The sequence below is a fragment of the Leptopilina heterotoma genome, unplaced genomic scaffold (assembly GCF_015476425.1).
Source record: "Leptopilina heterotoma isolate Lh14 unplaced genomic scaffold, ASM1547642v1 Lhet_65, whole genome shotgun sequence".
NCBI classification, from domain to species: Eukaryota; Metazoa; Arthropoda; class Insecta; order Hymenoptera; family Figitidae; genus Leptopilina; species Leptopilina heterotoma.
The window spans coordinates 1,865,034-1,882,998 of record NW_025111152.1 but is presented as its reverse complement, the minus strand read 5'-3'; the positions used below and the strand labels follow the sequence as shown (position 1 = coordinate 1,882,998).

The 17,965-nt window shown below is 31.3% G+C and overlaps 2 protein-coding genes across 6 annotated transcripts in view; both read left to right on the top strand.

The window, feature by feature from the left end:
- LOC122510000 (centrosome-associated protein 350-like) overlaps positions 1-13,987 on the top strand; it is a 69,403-nt gene extending 55,416 nt beyond the window's left edge. For all 5 annotated transcript variants that reach the window (XM_043624372.1, XM_043624367.1, XM_043624369.1 and 2 more), the window contains 2 exons: positions 5,810-5,892; positions 10,869-13,987. In XM_043624372.1, the coding sequence (XP_043480307.1) occupies positions 5,810-5,892; positions 10,869-11,588 (803 nt within the window). In that variant the 3' untranslated portion in view covers positions 11,589-13,987. The remainder of the gene's footprint in view (positions 1-5,809; positions 5,893-10,868) is intronic.
- A 2,296-nt stretch (positions 13,988-16,283) lies between these two features.
- On the top strand, positions 16,284-17,618 carry LOC122509978. The gene is made up of 2 exons (XM_043624342.1): positions 16,284-16,538; positions 16,896-17,618. The coding sequence occupies exons 1-2, from the start codon at positions 16,284-16,286 to the stop codon at positions 17,616-17,618; spliced, it is 978 nt and encodes a 325-aa protein (XP_043480277.1).
- Positions 17,619-17,965: the final 347 nt, after the last annotated feature.

Here is a 17,965-nt window from a genome sequence, read left to right as displayed (position 1 = left end):
AAAACTCATCGCAGAATTTCAACTATTTTTAATCAAAACCTGACTCGGAATGATCGTTAAATTCAATGTTTATTAAATATTTTTAATCAAATTTTAATCTAATTCCTCGAAAAATGTAATTATTCTTGAAAATTTCATTAAAATTCGTCGAAATAATTCAATTATTTAAAAATTTCTTGATAAAATTCTTTATAAGAATTCAATTTTGAGAAAAATTCATTTATTCAATAAATTATTTACTTTTATATTTAAATAATTGAATTCTCGTAGAAATTTCTAATAAAAATTGATTTAAATATGAATTTCAGTTAAAATTTTAGATAATAATTAATTTTTAGAGTGAATCAGAATATTCTTTAGGGTCAGGGAAAAAGTAAAAATTTTGTCTGGAAATCAGGGAAAAGTCAGGGAAAAAACAAAATTAATTTTTTGTGGCAACCCTGTATAAGAACCACTGTAAACTTTTTTTTAAGCTTTCATGCTGGGGTATAAAAGAATATACAGTTTCATTTTAAAAGTTTTTAACCATTTGATATCCCTTAGTAAGACAACCAACAAATCAAAGATATCTACCACTCACACCAAGTTACCCCAACTTTAAGCTATATATATGTCGTGGCCACTTAGACGAATCCGACATTAAGCTAAGTGTCCAGACAGTTAGCTAACTGCTGACAGTTAGACGAATACACGTCGATATCGTCTAATTGTATAAGCAGTAAGCTAAATGTCCGACACTTAGCTTACTGTCCACCGCCATTTGGACATTTAGAGTAAAATAGCTAAATGAATAAATTCATTTCATCTATACCAAAATAATTTATTTAATGCGGCCAATAAAAAAACAAATTTTACATTTATTATTAGTCAGCTTAATATCCACCGCCATTTCGTCATTTACAGTAAAATATTGCTCAATGAAAAAAAAAATTATTTATTGTGATAACAAAAAAAATTAACAAATTATTTATTTTTGCACGGATTGGTATGGTGGCATCGAGAACCACATATAATATTTGCTTTAAAGCAAGAACAGCGTTTAGTACAGCACTGCTCTTTTGTCGCTTTGCAGTTACATTTTTTGTAACCCTGTCCACCTGTACTCGATTGAGCTGCTATTACAAATTAATTTACATTAAATATAATAATTATAAAATAATTATTTCGATGACACCATGCCAATTCGTGCAAAAATAAATAATTTGTTAATTTTTTTTGTTATCACAATAAATAATTTTTTTTTTCATTGAGAAATATTTTACTGTAAATGACGAAATGGCGGTGGACAGTAAGCTAAGTGTCGGACATTTAGCTTACTGCTTAGACAATTAGACGATATCGACGTGTATTCGTCTAACTGTCAGCAGTTAGCTAACTGTCTGGACACTTAGCTTAATGTCGGATTCGTCTAAGTGGCCACGACATATATATGTCGTAGGCAGATAGCATAATCCGGCAGTAGGCAAACTGCCTAGGCAGTTGGCCAACCGCTGGCAGTTAGCAGAATGACTGGTTTAAAATGAATTCAATTAGTCATTTAGTCAACTGCCTAGGCAGTTTGCAAACTGACCAAGACGTTTCAGGCAATTAGAAAAAAAGAAGATATATTCAAAAATCGAAATATTGTAATAAATGATATTAAAGGAAATATTGTAATTTATTAACATTTGTTATTCACATGTACAAAGTAAACAAATATAAGAAGTTATTGAAAAGAATATTGTTGTTTTCTTACATTATATAAATAAAATATTAGGGCCTTAATTTCGAAAACGATTTAACTACAAAATTCATCAAATATTATTTTAGTTTCGAAAAGTCGTTTGCAAATTTCAGCTGCGTCTTATTCATCCAGTTAATAAAATTCAATTTTTTTAATTAAGTGGAATATTAGTGTTTAAATTTAAAATGGAAGGAAATGCAGTTAATCAATCTGAGTTTGAGTTAAATCGTTTTCGAAATTAAGGCCCTAATAATTTATTTATATAATGTAAGAAAACAACAATATTCTTTTGAATAACTTCTTATATTTGTTTACTTTGTACATGTGAATAACAAATGTTAATAAATTACAATATTTCCTTTAATATCATTTATTACAATATTTCGATTTTTGAATATATCTTCTTTTTTTCTAATTGCCTGAAACGTCTTGGTCAGTTTGCAAACTGCCTAGGCAGTTGACTAAATGACTAATTGAATTCATTTTAAACCAGTCATTCTGCTAACTGCCAGCGGTTGGCCAACTGCCTAGGCAGTTTGCCTACTGCCGGATTATGCTATCTGCCTACGACATATATATATATATATATATATATATATATATGGGGCATTCCACGCCAAATCGGAAATCATTTTGCTTTTGCATCTCAAATTTTTTTTATACATTTTTTTCTTTTAGTACTCTTTGAAATGAGCTACCATGATTTTTTTTCAAATTTTTTCATAATGCGGTTCAGGAGATACAGATTTTTGAAAAATGACGTTTTTTACATAAATTTTTTTAAATGCTTATAACTCGGTCAAAAATAGATCAAATTGGACGTTTTTATAATGAAAAGTTTTGTTTTACGCGTAGTTTTTAATCAAAATATTTTAAAAAAATTTAAAAATAATTTACGATAAGATTTTAAAATTTTTAAAATAAAATTTCATTTTTAACAATGTATGTATCGATCAATTTTTTTCAAAATTTTTTGTAAGAAACTAGCACTAAATTCACGGGGGTGAAACGCAATGTAAAACTGATGGCAGAGCAATACACTAGTCATTGCGCTACTATAGAAATAGGCATATCTTTGACTTCAGCAGTTTTGCGCGGCAACATGGCGGCGCTGGGCGGGGAATTTTAAATTCTTGTAATTTATATATGTATATTTAAAGTACACTCTAAATCTGAATCAGTGAAAATTCCATTGATTTCAATTCAGTGGCCCAGGTTTCTTTGATAAATCAGTGGTTTTAACTTATTCTCAGTAAAATTCCACTAATCAATTAAAGAAAACTGGGCCACTGAATTAGAATCAATAAAATTTTCAGATTCAGATTTAGAGTGTTGTATAAACACTATACTAATAATAAAAAAAACCTTTTTTTGATAAAATACTTTCTGTATTTAAATCAAAAAGGTTTTTTTTATTAGTAGTGATTTACAATTTTAACTTATTCTTTTTATCTAAGTGTCTTCTGGGAAAAGTAATAACAAAGCTAACTCGATAAAATTACTTTGAAAAGAAATAAGACAAAGTATTTTAGTGTAAACAAAAATATAATTTATTTATCATTTTTAAATATATACACATACTTGACAATACAATTTTTTTAAATTGAAAAATGAAACACTTAACATGACAATATAAATTATATTAAATCGTTTTTTCCAAATATTTCCGAAACTTTAATTCACCATTTTTTAGAAATATTTGCAAAAACCGTTTTTAAAAATTTAGAAACACATAACATATAAAAATAACGAGAATATTTTTATAATAATAGAGAAAATTTTTTTATAGTACTATTTATATATATATATATATATTATATTACATAAATATATTAAAATTAAATAGAAAAATATTATTTTGACGCGTTAGTCAAAGAGAACAATTACAATTAATATTAGAATAATAATAATAATCGTCGTAAAAAATTTCTTATTTATTTAAAAGAATATTAAAAATTCGTTTTTACACTTACAATAAATAATGAAAACACTGCTGCGCTGCGACAAATGTCAATATTGCAGAATTGTCGAAATTCGCTCTTCTTCTCAATAAATGCTGGAATAATGCTGAAAGGAAAAGTAAACAATTAGTATAGTTCATGAAATCTTAAAGTTATTTCAATTTTATTCCTTAATATTTTTTATATTATTTAATAAACACTCTTTTATTTATATATGTAATATAAATTATAATAAATTTAAAAAACAATCAAGCTGAATTGTAATTCTAACCTACAAAAACATAACATGCATTAATTATTTCTAAATTTTTTTGGAAACTTTTTAATTATAAGCTTGGGGTACTTACCATTGATTAACCTCAAATTTTTTTCATATTTGCACGTAAAAGCACTATTCGAATTTCACAGGTGAGATATTTATAAGTATCTCAAGTATCTTGTTACCTTGTTGTGATGTTGTTGTGACATCTTGTTTATGTACTTTATCCACCATTGTACTGCTGGAGTCATCAAGCGACCATTAGAATTAAGAAAATAGTATCTTCAAAACTCCAGCAGTTTTGCGCGGCAGTGACGTCACAAAAAATGCTCCCCTTCCACTAAGCGTTTCACCCCCGTGACTAAATTAACAGTTTTTAAGCCATGTCCGATCGTGGGCAAACAATGGGATCTATTTATTTTGAAATTTTTAATTTTTATATACGCAGTGGTGGCCAAATGACTAACTTGCCATTTGAGGAGCTGTATCGAAGAACTCGCTCGACGCTCGAACAAAAGGGATAATACCAGTCAGGTAGCAGTGAACGACCCAGAGGTCCTCACTGCTACCTGACTGGTATTATCCCCTTTTTTCGAGCGTCGAGCGAGTTCTTCGATACAGCTCCTCATTTGACAAAATCACACAAATTCTTCACAGCAAATGTGTTTTTAGGCTGAGTCTCTCCAAACTTAACCTTCTTTCTGTGTAAAATTGTGATTTGGTCAAATAGCAAGTTAGGCCTACCGTTTTCACTGTGTATATAAAAATTAAAAATTTCAAAATAAATAGATCCCATCGTTTGCTTACGATCGGACAAGGCTTAAAAATTGTTAATTTAGAGCTATTTTTTTACAAAAAATTTTGAAAAAAATTGATCGATACATACATTGTTAAAAATGAAATTTTATTTTAAAAATTTTAAAATCTTATCGTAAATTATTTAAAATTTTTTTAAAAATATTTTTATTAAAAACTACGCGTAAAAACAAAACTTTTCACTATAAAAACGTCCAATTTGATCAATTTTTGACTGAGTTACAAGCATTTAAAGAAAAAATTTACGTAAAATACGTCATTTTTCAAAAATGTGTATCTCCTGAACCGCTGAATGAAAAAATTTGAAAAAAATCAAGGTAGCTCATTTCAAAGAGTACTAAAAGAAAAAAAATTTGAGATGCAAAAGCAAAATAATTTCCGATGTGGCCTGGAATGTCCCATATGTAACTCACTTTTGAAATTAAAAATAAATCTTATACAAGAATTGAGGATCTTCTCAAGTTTATGAATAATTTAATTCATCAGTTATGTTACACTGGTTTTCAGAATTTTACTACAAGAATAAAAGATGGTGGTTCTTATAGAATTTTTGTCCTACATTACGAATTTGAGAGTAAAGTCTTTCCATTAAGTTTCAATTTTGAGAAAAACGGGAGTTAAGGGTCAAAAAGTCACATTTTTGGCACTTTTTGAAGCACTTTAAATATGACTTAAATCAAGGGGACAAATTGATAACAAATCTGATGCTAAATTTTGAAATTCATTATGGCGGATCCAATATGTCGGAAGACTTTTTAAAAATTGATCCAATGCGCTTGAGATTTGATACTCAGGTGCTTATACTGTAAAAATTTGTTCTCGACAAATTTTTTTGCTTCTGAAGATTAAAGTGGGAAAGTTTGAACTCGCATTTAAGATGCATTTGAACTGATAAGCCTTTACCTTATCTCAACTATCTCAATATATAGAAGTACAATAATAATAGTTTTCTATTATTTTTAATGTCAATTCCAGATGATTTTTTGTTTCCTAGCAAGCAATAGCAATTTCATCTATTAGTTACTGACAAAAGAATGTGTTATTTTGCAGCATCTCTTAAGCAACCTGGTCTGGAAGTTTCAGAATTGGATGCTACCCTTCTGAGAATAGAACAACTTCAAATTGAACTTGAGGTAAGTTTTGTGTTGATAAGACAAATTTAGTAAGAACATTCATCAAACACTTTTCTAAAAAACATAACAGGGTTCAACTATACTTTGAGAACATTAAGTTCACAGTCTAATGAAATAAGTATTTGTGAAACACTGAAACGTTCCAATATACACGCATCAAACACATTTATTGTGTTCTTAAACACGCAATTTACATGGAATAAACATTTTATAAAACACTATTTCCAATTTTTTCGACAGGGTTTAAATGGGTTTTGATATTGTTATAGAATTTAATAAAATTCTTATTTGTCAGGATTTAAACATATGATTTTAAAGCCATGATAAAATTTATAGTAAACTGCCAATTCTTATATAAATAGAGTTTACAGTATTTGGATACTCTCATTTACACGCACTGAAACGGGATCACTCGCTACGAGAATCCTTAAATTGTGCTATCGAACCTTTTTCTTGTAAAACTCGAAAAAATTCTCAAAAGGGTTCATAAACAAAACCTTTCCTGTTCAAAACAGACACGTGACACTTGTACCTGGAAAATAAAATTATATTACATTTAAGAGAGAGAAATAAATAATCGTTAACAATATTAGGAGTGCACCCAGTTAAAAATCCCTTTGCAGGATACTTAAGGGATCCTGTTCCTCCACAGGAACCTTGAAGGATCCTCCAGAGTTCCTTTACAATATCCTACATAGGATCGTGAACTGTGCATACGAGAAACTCAGAAAACTACTGCGCAGGATGTTAAAAAGTAAATAAATTAATTCAGAAAAGCATGCAAGATCATTAACGGATCCAACCGTTTACAAGATACGAATTTTTCAAAATTTTACGTTTGAAAAAATATTTTTTTTTGAATGCTCATAACTTCTACAAATGTGGATCAGTTTTAAACTTTCTTACATGAAAATTGTGTGCTTTTTGATAAACTTTTCAAAAATTTTATAAAAAAAAATTTTAAATTAAAACTTAATTTTTAAATCTGTTTGTATCCTTCGATTTTTTTTAAATTCCAAAAAAAAATACTTCCATTTACGCAAATTTTAATCCTGTTCGGGGGAAATGATTTTGATTATTTTTTCAGAATTTTTCAAAATTATCGAAATTCAGTATTTGCTCATTTAGCCGCTGCATTGCGCAACAAAGTGAGTTTTCAGCATTCGGTTTTGCCTAACATCAATATTAAAATAAAATTACTTAAAAAGTCCAGTGATACAAAAAAATTAATTTTTAAAAATATTTTTTTATTGTCCGGTTTAGAAAATATAAGGGGTTAAAGTGGACAATGTCAAATAATAAAAATATAGCGATTTCACATTTATACTCGAATAATAATGTTAAAAAATGTCCAAATGGTTCCTTTAAGGGGGGACATCTAAGTAACTCACGAGAAATAGGCTTAAAATTTGCGAAAAGGGAAGTATTTTTTGGGAATTTAAAAAAAAAATCCACAGTGGGCCAGTACGCATCTAAAGGCGGACAAAAGTCCACTTTAGAATTATAAATTTTACATATAATACCTAACCTAACTCTATAGTATTTTATATAACTTTTTGTAGAATATTAAAGTTATTTGTCAAATATTATAGCGGTGATTGTATATTTATTAAAAAGTTTGATTAACAAATTTAAAGGATTTTGACGACTTAAATACTTATTTATTTTTTTACAAATGATTATTTTTCTGACTTTTAAATTTTATTTTGTTAAATTTTCCATTTTTCGAATTTCATTTGATATTATTTGGTACTTCTCCTAACTTCTGCATTATATTCAATAAGCTAAACATGAAATCTCTTCTAAATTTAATGTAGTATTAGATTAATTTCGCCATTTTTATTCATTTTGTATTTTAAAAAAATTATAAGCGAAGTAATGCATAGTGGTCAAGGAGACCATTATTAAAAAAATTCTATTGGAAAAAATAAAAATTTTATACTTTTGATCTAAGGAAAGCTTAACTTTGGGCTTAGATAACTTTTGTTGTAGTAGCTGAAATTCCATGTTTCTTGTACTCACGGCTTCAGTATATCTTCAACTAAGTGTTCTGATTGGTATTATGGAATAACAGTTAAGTTACGAACAAATTACAAAATAGTGGCATTTGGGGCAAGATGATCCCTCAATGGGTGTACAAGATGATCCCCCCTGATTCCCATGTATTTCGTCTCACCTCAAAGTGAATTTTCTAGTAATAATAAAAAATTCAATTTTTCTCGCTTCTTATATTTTTTTATTATGAAAACTAACTTATCTAAACCAAAAAGTTGACATCTACATCTATTTTATTAATTTTCTCGTTGTAGACAATGCCTCGTAATTATAAAATAGGAAAACGAATCGTGGTGAGTGGTCAAAAGCGTTTATGGCCTAAATAAAGTATATTTAACATTAATACACTGTTATTCCTTCAATTTATACTCATTTTCCAATAATTGGGGTAAGATAACCCTACGGATCATCTTGCCCATACCATGGGAATCATCTTGGACACCCCGGTGTCCAAGATGATCATTTTGTAAGGTTTTAGAAAAATTAAATTTAATAGTAAAGTATTAATTAGCTGCAAATATTTCAAATCAGAATAGTTAGATAGATTAATTATCTAGTAGTGCGTACAAAAAAAAACTCGAATATGTTGATTTTTCTTTGAATAACAGGTTTTTTCCCTTAGGGGGATCATCTCGTACACCTTTCCCCTAAGTGCTGTCACGATTCTATGCAGGATATTGTGAAACATTCCTGAAGGATTCTTCAAGGTGCCTGTAGAGGAACATTAAAGGATCCTCTAAAGAGATTTTTACTGGGCAAAATTGAGTCAGATCTTATTTACAAGCACGAAGTTGTACAGTGGAATGTCTCTAATTTAAATATTTTAAAAGAGGGAGGGGGTCTTGAAATTATAGACTCGAGGCGCAATAGGGGAAATTACAATACATCGATTATACCCGTGTAGAAATTGCCATATTTTGGCCATAATATGTCATGAAACATAGGAAGGTGTTTCAATATCAATAATAGGAACGCCAGTTCGGGCCCATATTAGGGCCATGGCAAAATTTCTACACGGGCATTTTGTAATATTGATTATTTATAAAGTGTAAACATATTACAAAAATAGAAATTAATTATAGCGAGCACGGCACTCTCTTATAACAAACTACTGGGGTTCAAAGGCGCTGAATCCACGCCCACAGACTTCTAGAAGTCATGCGCGCGACTCAATGCCTGTTACCCCTTCCACTTCCGCCAGCGTCACCCCGCAAACAAAAAAAGCGGCAGATAATCGGAAAGGGTCCGCGTTGTGAATGCCAATAAAAAGTCTCTTCCACACGCGGTCCTTATCGTACCGGGTCCCACATCCGCGGATGCGAGCACAAGCGAGGAAGTAAACTCGCGATCACTTCCACTTTAAACACGACAAAGGAGGGAATCCAGGTATGCGGACTGCGTAGAATGGACTCTTCCGGCTTCATTGTGGAGACCACAAATGAAACGGATGCTGAAAAGGTTCTGCGCAGCCCCGCACTATCTTGAAGTATCAGCCATTTATGCTTTCAACCGAAGCCTTCTCAAGTCCTCCAGTTTGGGGCATCCTCTACAAGATACAGAGGAACAAATTACGGACAGAGCCAATCTTTCAGACAGTTAGGAATAAACGCGGTGAGGCCGTTGTTTCCATGTATACACTGAAAGACTTTTTGTTTCAAAATTTAATATGATTCATTTCAAATAGGGGTAAACGATGTTTTTAGGTTATATTTAATAGTACAAACGTATCAGCTTTTGACAAAGTAATACAAAAAATTAGTATGGTCCGTACCAATCTTTAGTATGAATCATATTAATAGTTGATACGTTCATACGATCAGTTAGAAGCGGGTGAAGCTTCGCTTCTTTTCCAAAGGACACGACACCGAGGTGCGATCATACAGACCGGTGTGCCTACTCTCGGTCTTTGGAGATTTTTGATCGACTACTTTTGGGATGGCTTAGGAAGACTGCCCTTGGCCTAGACGAAATGCTTCGGAAAACGAGAAGAGGTACGTCCTAGCCCTTCTTTTCGATATCACGGTAGTCTTTAACAATATCAGGGGGTCACTGGTTTTAAACGGCCTAACTAAACCAACTACCGAACATTGAAAACTATATACGGTGATGTATTCCCCTCCATTCCTGGCTATGACTTTGACAAATAGGCGCACTTTTCGATAGACAAAGACTTACTGATTTTAGTTTCTACAGTCTTACAATTCAATTTTTCCATACTCGTTCGCTTACGGAGCAATGGTATTGAGGAGGCTTGTAATTTCTTCATGTAGCGTAGTATTTTCTCTAGAAAGTAGATATAATCTGCTTTTAACATCGGAACTATAGTCAGTTATGGACCCAGGTATTCCAGTCGGCACAGCGTAATTATGTAGGGAAAATCTTGGAAACAATCGCTGACACTCGTAATCATTCGTAACTCCTCATGCGCTCTTTATTTATTAAATTATGCTCTCTATAAACCTTGTTTTTTCAATGGAATCGAGATATTGGTGCGCTCGGTCGACTATTGTCCGGTACACATCTTTAGAACTCGGTTGTCAATAAAACCGGCTGTACGAGTTTGTACTTATAATTCTCAAGTCGGTATCTAGACGCACTACTAATTGGTGTAATTGTTGTTCATTCTCTCGAGTCGTTCAACAGCTGATCAGTGTCCGATTCACGAGTCGTTCAATTTCTAGTATGCGCGCGCCGGTGCTCAGGGCTGTATAATTTAAACGGACCAAAGCCATTGCGTATTGTGTCTTTCGGGGCGATAAATATGCTTCACACATCCCTGAAATCGACCTGTAGGCGTGGCTTATGCGTTGAACGACTCGTGAGTTTTATGATCTTGAAAATTTTCGAGAATTGAACGACTCGCGAGAACTCACTGTATTTACATTAACATAAAGAAATGTAAAACGTTTATCTTCTTGCAGATAAAAAAATTAGAAGCTGAAGAAGTATCTTACTACGTGAGAGAAATTCCAAACAAACCACCACCTCCTTACACTCCTCCTAGTAGTGGTAAACTTTCCACTTCTCAGAGTTCTCCATCACCACCACCGGCAGTTATTCCTACAAATGTAGACGATCTCACGGTGTTTATAGAAAGAGCAACATCTATTATATTTAAAGCAAAAGAGGATGGTGAGAACATCATGAGCTTAGAAGCCCCACCTGAAATATGGGAGTTGAGAAAAGACAATGATTCTTTAAAAAAAGATAGGAGAATTTACAATACATTTCTTTTCGACCTCTGCAAAGAGACAATTGCCGAAGTTTTTTGCGTGAACGACGATAAGCCTGGTCCAAGTTGGACACGACCAAATGTTAAAACAAAAACAGCCATCAAAGTTCCAAAGAGTCTGGAAGAATTGACAGATTATGTGAATAAGGAAGTTGCCACACTTTTTGGTTTCAAGACAAAGTTGCAACGTGAAAATATGGTGATGCGGTGGAGTCGAAAACGTAGAGACAGAGTTGATGAATTACTTGCGAGGGAGGCACAAGCTGAAGAAGAGGAATGGACTAAATTTCATTACGATGAGTTAGCAGTTAAAAATGAGCTTACAGTAGCGATATTAGACAGTATCATATTAGAAACAGTGAATGTGGTTAAGACTGCCTTCACCAAGAAGCGTAAACTTAAAGTATAGCCGTTCTTGCGGTACAACAGTATTTTCTCAAAAAAAGCAACATCATTTTAAAAAAAGAAGCAGAATTTTCGTTAAACATTTTTAACGTAACTTACAGAATAAACGCTCAGACAAGTGTACAAAAATAACGGTTTCTAGATAAATATCGTTTATTCAATTTTGTTAGTTAATTTTACAGTAATATTTATAACTTGACTATTATTTATTGTTAAAAAAGTACTTTATTTTCTTAAACTGAAATAATTTTATTACAGTACTGAAACATTTCAGGGTTTTCTTTATCTCTTAATTATTAATTAGTAATTAATTATTAATTAATAGTACTGTTAACTATTTAAGTAGTTATAGCTTTAGATTTAAATAATGTTAAGTGTGATTTTTAATTAATTTTTGTTTTATTTTTATTCTTGTCGTAAGTACTTACAGTAGCAATGTATGCAAAAATTATTCAGAGACACATTTCATTAAAGGCAACAGTAATTACACTGGAACGTTGATTATATCTGACAATTTAGACGTGTGCATTTATAATTAGAGAATTGTCATTTTTAAATGTTGTTAACAAAGACACACGTAAAGTATTATACATCATTGGGAACTATTTATGTTAAATTTATTTTATCTTAACGTTATATGTATATATAGAGTTGTTTTAGATAGTAATTATTTTAAACATTTTATTACTTAACCACCAGAGTAAAATATTTTAATTATTTGCTGCACGATATTTATTATTGTTTAATATTAATTTTCGAAATATCAAGTAACCCAATATATCCGTAAACGTGCGGCAAATTTGCAGTGCAAGCTTGCTGAATTAGTTTGCAGGGCAACCTTGGAACAAGATTACATGCCATGCAAGCTTGCGCTGCACTCACATAGCATCGAAAGTCTCCTAAAAAATAAAATTTGATTACACTGTGACATTTGGAGTCTTTAGTTGCAAAGCTAATGAAAACTTGTGTAATAATTAAAATGACCGTCGTGAGAAAACGTTATAAGCGAACGTGGACTGAAGATTAAAAAGAAACTTCTGGACGTTTTAACTAGAAATATAAACAGGCAATAAAAGAATAAAACTAATTAATTGAAAACTATTGAATAATTTAAAAACTTAAAAGTTAACAAGACAGACTTAAATATAAATATGTATATTTTTTTGGAATTATTACATATGTTCTTATACTATCACGGAATTAAAATTGCTAAACTTATGTTCACGACTAACTTCACTTTCTGTCAATTCTTATTTTTACAAAAAATTACTTATTTGTTTTCTGTTTTTAATAAATTTGTCGAGCTCCGTAGAGTGGTACCTAAGAAGCTAATCATTTTAAGGTTATGTTTAAGATATTTTACCTTAATTATAACTTTTTGTCTAATTATGTAAAATATAAGTCATCTTTTATTAATTATTTTAGATGTAATGAAGACAAACATCAGTGGTTTCAAAATTGAGAGTTGATCTGCTTTGTTTATTTTCATTCCGAAAATTACAAACATAACCTAAAGATTAAAGACTCCAAAAGTCGTAGTATAACCTATAAAATTTTGGGAAACTTGATGCTTTGCGGGAAAGTTTGGTCGAAAACTTAAGGTTCAAATAGGTACATTCGGATTCGGTCATTTGGAAAATAAAGAATTACTAAATTTAGTCACATACACGCTTCGGTATAATCAACAATTGAGTGTAAATTGTGCATGATCAGTGAATGCAAACTGTACATAAATTCACGTTGTTTACTCGTTAATTATAAACATGTTACATTTCTTTCTCTGTTCTCAATAAAACTAATAATGTAGTGGAATAAACTTCTGTTACTTTTTTGTTTCGAAATAAGTTCATCATATGAGACATTTGAATGTGAATAGGATAAGAACTCCTTTAAATTTATAATATGTTGTGGTACTTATATTTACATATTTTGTTCTGAGCTTCCAGAAGCTGTGCTCAATTGCAGTTGTTGTTATTATAATACATAATTGTAAACAAAATTTTATAACCTAAAAGACTGATATTCGGGGCCATTTTTCATCCAAATTAATCTTGAGGACTTTCGAATTCTATATATGTAAATGTTGAAAATAAATAGAAAAAAAAGAATCGCACTTTTTCAAGTGCTGCAAATTTTCTCGGTGATGATATCAACAACGAAATAGTATTTTAGGTAATTTAAGAATTGTTCGAGTCAATAAAAATATAACTGATTAAAATAATACATTAGAAAATTCAAGACATTGTGAATTGTTGTATTGAATTATTTGACTGGTTACCAGCTTTGCATTTTTATATGAATGTAAATGTATTTCAATAACAAAAATGGCATTATGACTCGATTTACATATTGTTAATTTTTCTTTTATTAATGTGATGTAAATAAAATAGAATTCCCGTTTAATTGAATTTTGTAAAATTTAATTACAAGTTTTATAGTCCTTTATTATTTTCTTCCCTATTTTAATTTTTCGAAATTTTTTACAAAAATTTAGAGAAAAGTACTCTGAAGATGAAATAAATTTGTGCCACAAGTAACAAGTAAATTTTTAGCAAGCTTTCACGAACTGTTTCAACGGAAAGTTTTAGTACGAAAGTGCCGCGGCGCTCGAGTAAGCTTTAGTGGTGAAAATGAGTGATATTTCTTATGTTTATATTAAGGGCAGGTGGGAGAAACAGTTGTTTCGTGGTTTACTTCTCATTTAAAAAGAAAAGAATATTTTAGTCAGTTGTCAAGAAGGTGGTGCCAATTCGAGCTAGTGGCCGCGGCTGAACTGTAAAAATGTCTCAACCTCAAATTACTCCAATTTCAATCATCAATAAAATAATTTCCTCGCAAAATTATTGTAAAAACAGAGCGAAATTCCTCTATCACCCCTTCAAATATGAACCCGAAATATTTTATCCTCTCAAGATGAGACGTAATTTCCAAACCGTTCAAAACCCCTTTTTCGAATGTTTAAACAATTTTTCAAATAATTATTTATCAAAGTTTTGCAAAATTCCGAGAAGAGCGCGGATCACAGAGCGTTCCTCTTTATTTTCCAAAAAATCCCGACTCAAAATATACTTCTCTTTTTAAATGAGACGTCTATCAGGAAACCACTTTTTCTCCCGGATGCCCTTTTAATCATTCTGAAAAAGGGGAGTTACTTTTACTACTCATCTTTTAAGAATAAAATATTTCGGATTGGCGCATAATGGGGCAAAAACACGTTCGTGGACAAATTGATTTTTAGACCACAATTGAGCCTCCCAATTCAATAACTCGAGTTAACAAACACAAGTTTGTTAAAAAAACGTTTATTTAAATTGTATTCTCCAATTATCTCGAGAAATTATTTATTTTTATTTTTTATTATTATCTCGAGAATTTATTCGGGTGTCTACTAAATTTTCGTTCAACAAAATATTCCCAGCTTTGTCCTAATTTTTACTAGTTTTTTTTCTCATTAAATTTAAATAATATTTAATTATAAATCAATGAGTGCTGGTAATGACAGTTTCCTTTTTTCGTCGACAAACAGACTGCACGGAATTTTTTAATTGAACAAACTTTCAGTGAGAAATTTGTTTATTAAGAATCAAAGAAGTTTTTTGGAAAGTTTGCTGGAAATCGATGAGAAATTAACGAAAATATATTACAAAAGAAAAAAAACTAGATTTGTTTTTGACAGTTTTTTCTGAAACTCGTTAAAAAAATTTAATTATTCATAAAAACTCTAATAAAAATTTTGGAAGCAATTTGTAAATTTATTTATGTTCGAAATCAAATAAATTTAACCAATCCCCGGTCATTTTTAATATTTTTATCATCTATCGTCTTTAGCAGACCTTAATACGCATGCATACCAATTTTTGTAAAAATCCGTTAATATATGTTTAACTTATGACGATTTATTCCACACAGCACATGATATTTCCTAAATATTTCCTGAATATTTCACTGAAAGATTGAAATATTTCAGTGCAAAGTTCTAGAAATATTTCTGCAAACAGGAAAATGTCCGCTTATGTGGGAATATTGACGCGAAAGTTGAGAAAATATTTCATTGAAATATTCCTGCAATATTACACATAAAGATTCTGCAATATTGTGAAAATATTTCACAAGATGGAAAAATTTGTTAAACACTCTCATTAGTTAAGTCTCTCATTGCAATTTTACACATTATTTCAATAAATAAAATAACAGGTTATGGGCCCAGACCCTTCTCTACTGCGTTAAGATATTAAAAACTGAAGTTAAATTTGCGCAATCGACGCAAAAACGATTAATCGGAGGTGAAAATTAACCTCAAAATAGTTGAAAATCATCACAAAAACAAGCGTATTAAGGAGCATTCAGACCTCTGCAGGCTGTCTGGCTGCGCAGCCAGAAGCAATAAGAGTAAGGGAGAAGGTGTAATAAATTTGAATTTCCTTACTCACTTACTCTTGCACGTTACCATGGCAACCTGCAGGCAGACAGACAGGCTGCAGAGGTCTGAACGCTCCATAAAGCTAAACAAAAAAAAACTCAAGTTGAAAGTGCGCGCAGATTTCAAGTTAAAAGCTGAAAACTAATAAATAAGAGTGTAAAATAAAGTCGTGTAATGTGACTATGTGAGACGAGTGTTGTTTACTGAATGTTAGACAAAGACAAAAGAACCGTCGAATTGTTGAAAGCAATCAGTGTACAAGTGTAGTGTAGAACGAATATGGCTTCAAATTTTCAAATTCAAATGGAAAAATTAAGTAAGGATAATTATGACACATGGCGTCTTCATATGGAGGCAGTTCTTGTAAAGTATGATCACTGGGAGTATGTGGACGGAACCACAACTAGACCTGAAGATGATGAGGTTGCAGCAGCAGCGTGGGACAAAAGGGACAGGAAAGTAAAATCTGACATCATCCTCGGAATTAGTCCTACAGAATTAGGTCACATCAAGAACTGTACAACATCAAGAGAAGTATGGGATAAGTTAGATCTCGTTTATAAATCAAAAGGTCCAGCAAGGAAGGCGACCTTGCTGAAACAATTACTGTTTACAAAAATGAACGAGGGAGACAATATGGCGGATCATTTGAATAAATTCTTTAGTATCTTAGATAAACTAACAGAATTACAAATTGTGATTTCAGATGACTTGCTTACCATATTGTTACTCTACAGTGTTTGCTACAGTGTTTGCTAATTGCTAGACGAATATAACGCGAGAAAAGAACACGATACGCAAGGGGCTCATTACGTAAAATCATTTCAAAATCAAAATTATAATCGCCAAAAATCTAATGGATTTAATTTAAATCGAAATAAAAACCCCCAGTATCAACAAACACCACAGAAACGTTTCAATTGCAATTATTGCAAGAAATTTGGTCACAAGGCGGCTGATTGCAGGAAAAAGGCTGCTGATCAAAAACCATTTTCGTCGAATGCAACAGAAGAAGAAGAAGCTTTTATTGTCACTCACTTGGAAGACGATCCTGTAAATGAAAAAGCAACTTTCGCTTGTGCCTTTTGTGTCGAATCCACGTCAAACAATATTTGGTGCATGGACAGCGGTGCCACATCACATATGTGTCGAAATAGGAAGTGCTTTTCGGAAATTACGCAAGTTGAAAATCAAATGGTTAGACTGGCCGTAGACAAAACCACGCATATTCTCGGAAAAGGCACTGTTCATCTTACTTTGAAAAATGGCTGTCGAGAACAAAAAATTCTATTAGATAATGTACTTTATGTTCCTGAGTTGAAAACCAATCTTTTTTCAGTTTCAAAAGCCACAAGAGGAGATCGCATAATAACGTTTAATGAAACCGATGCAGAAGTGAGAAATAAAATGAACGAAATTATTTTTAAAGGTAAAAGAAGAGGTGAATTGTATCTTATTGAGCCGAAAAACGAAGTAAATAGTGAAACAAATCATTCAACGAAATTTCATGCCAAAATCGCGTTATTAACTACAGAACCGAAACCGGAAACAGAAACGTGTTCTACAGCTGAAATTTTAAATAAGTCAAGCGAAATAAATAAATGGCATTGGTGATTTGGACATCTCAACGAAAATAGTCTAAAAAGATTGTCGTCAGATCAAATGGTTAATGGACTCTCTCTCGACATAAACAAAAAGTTAAGCACCTGTGAAACATGCATCGTGGGAAAACATTCGCAGACACCTTTCCCGAAAGTTTCAAAATCTAGAAGTGAAAAATTATTAAATTCAATCCACTCCGACGTCTGTGGACCATTTCGAACGAGATCTCTTGGAGGTGCAACATATTTCGCTACGTTTATTGATGATAAATCAAATTACACTGAAGTTCATTTTCTCAAGAAAAAGAGTGACGTAAAGATAGCTTTCAACAAATATAAAGCTCTCGTGGAAAACCAGAC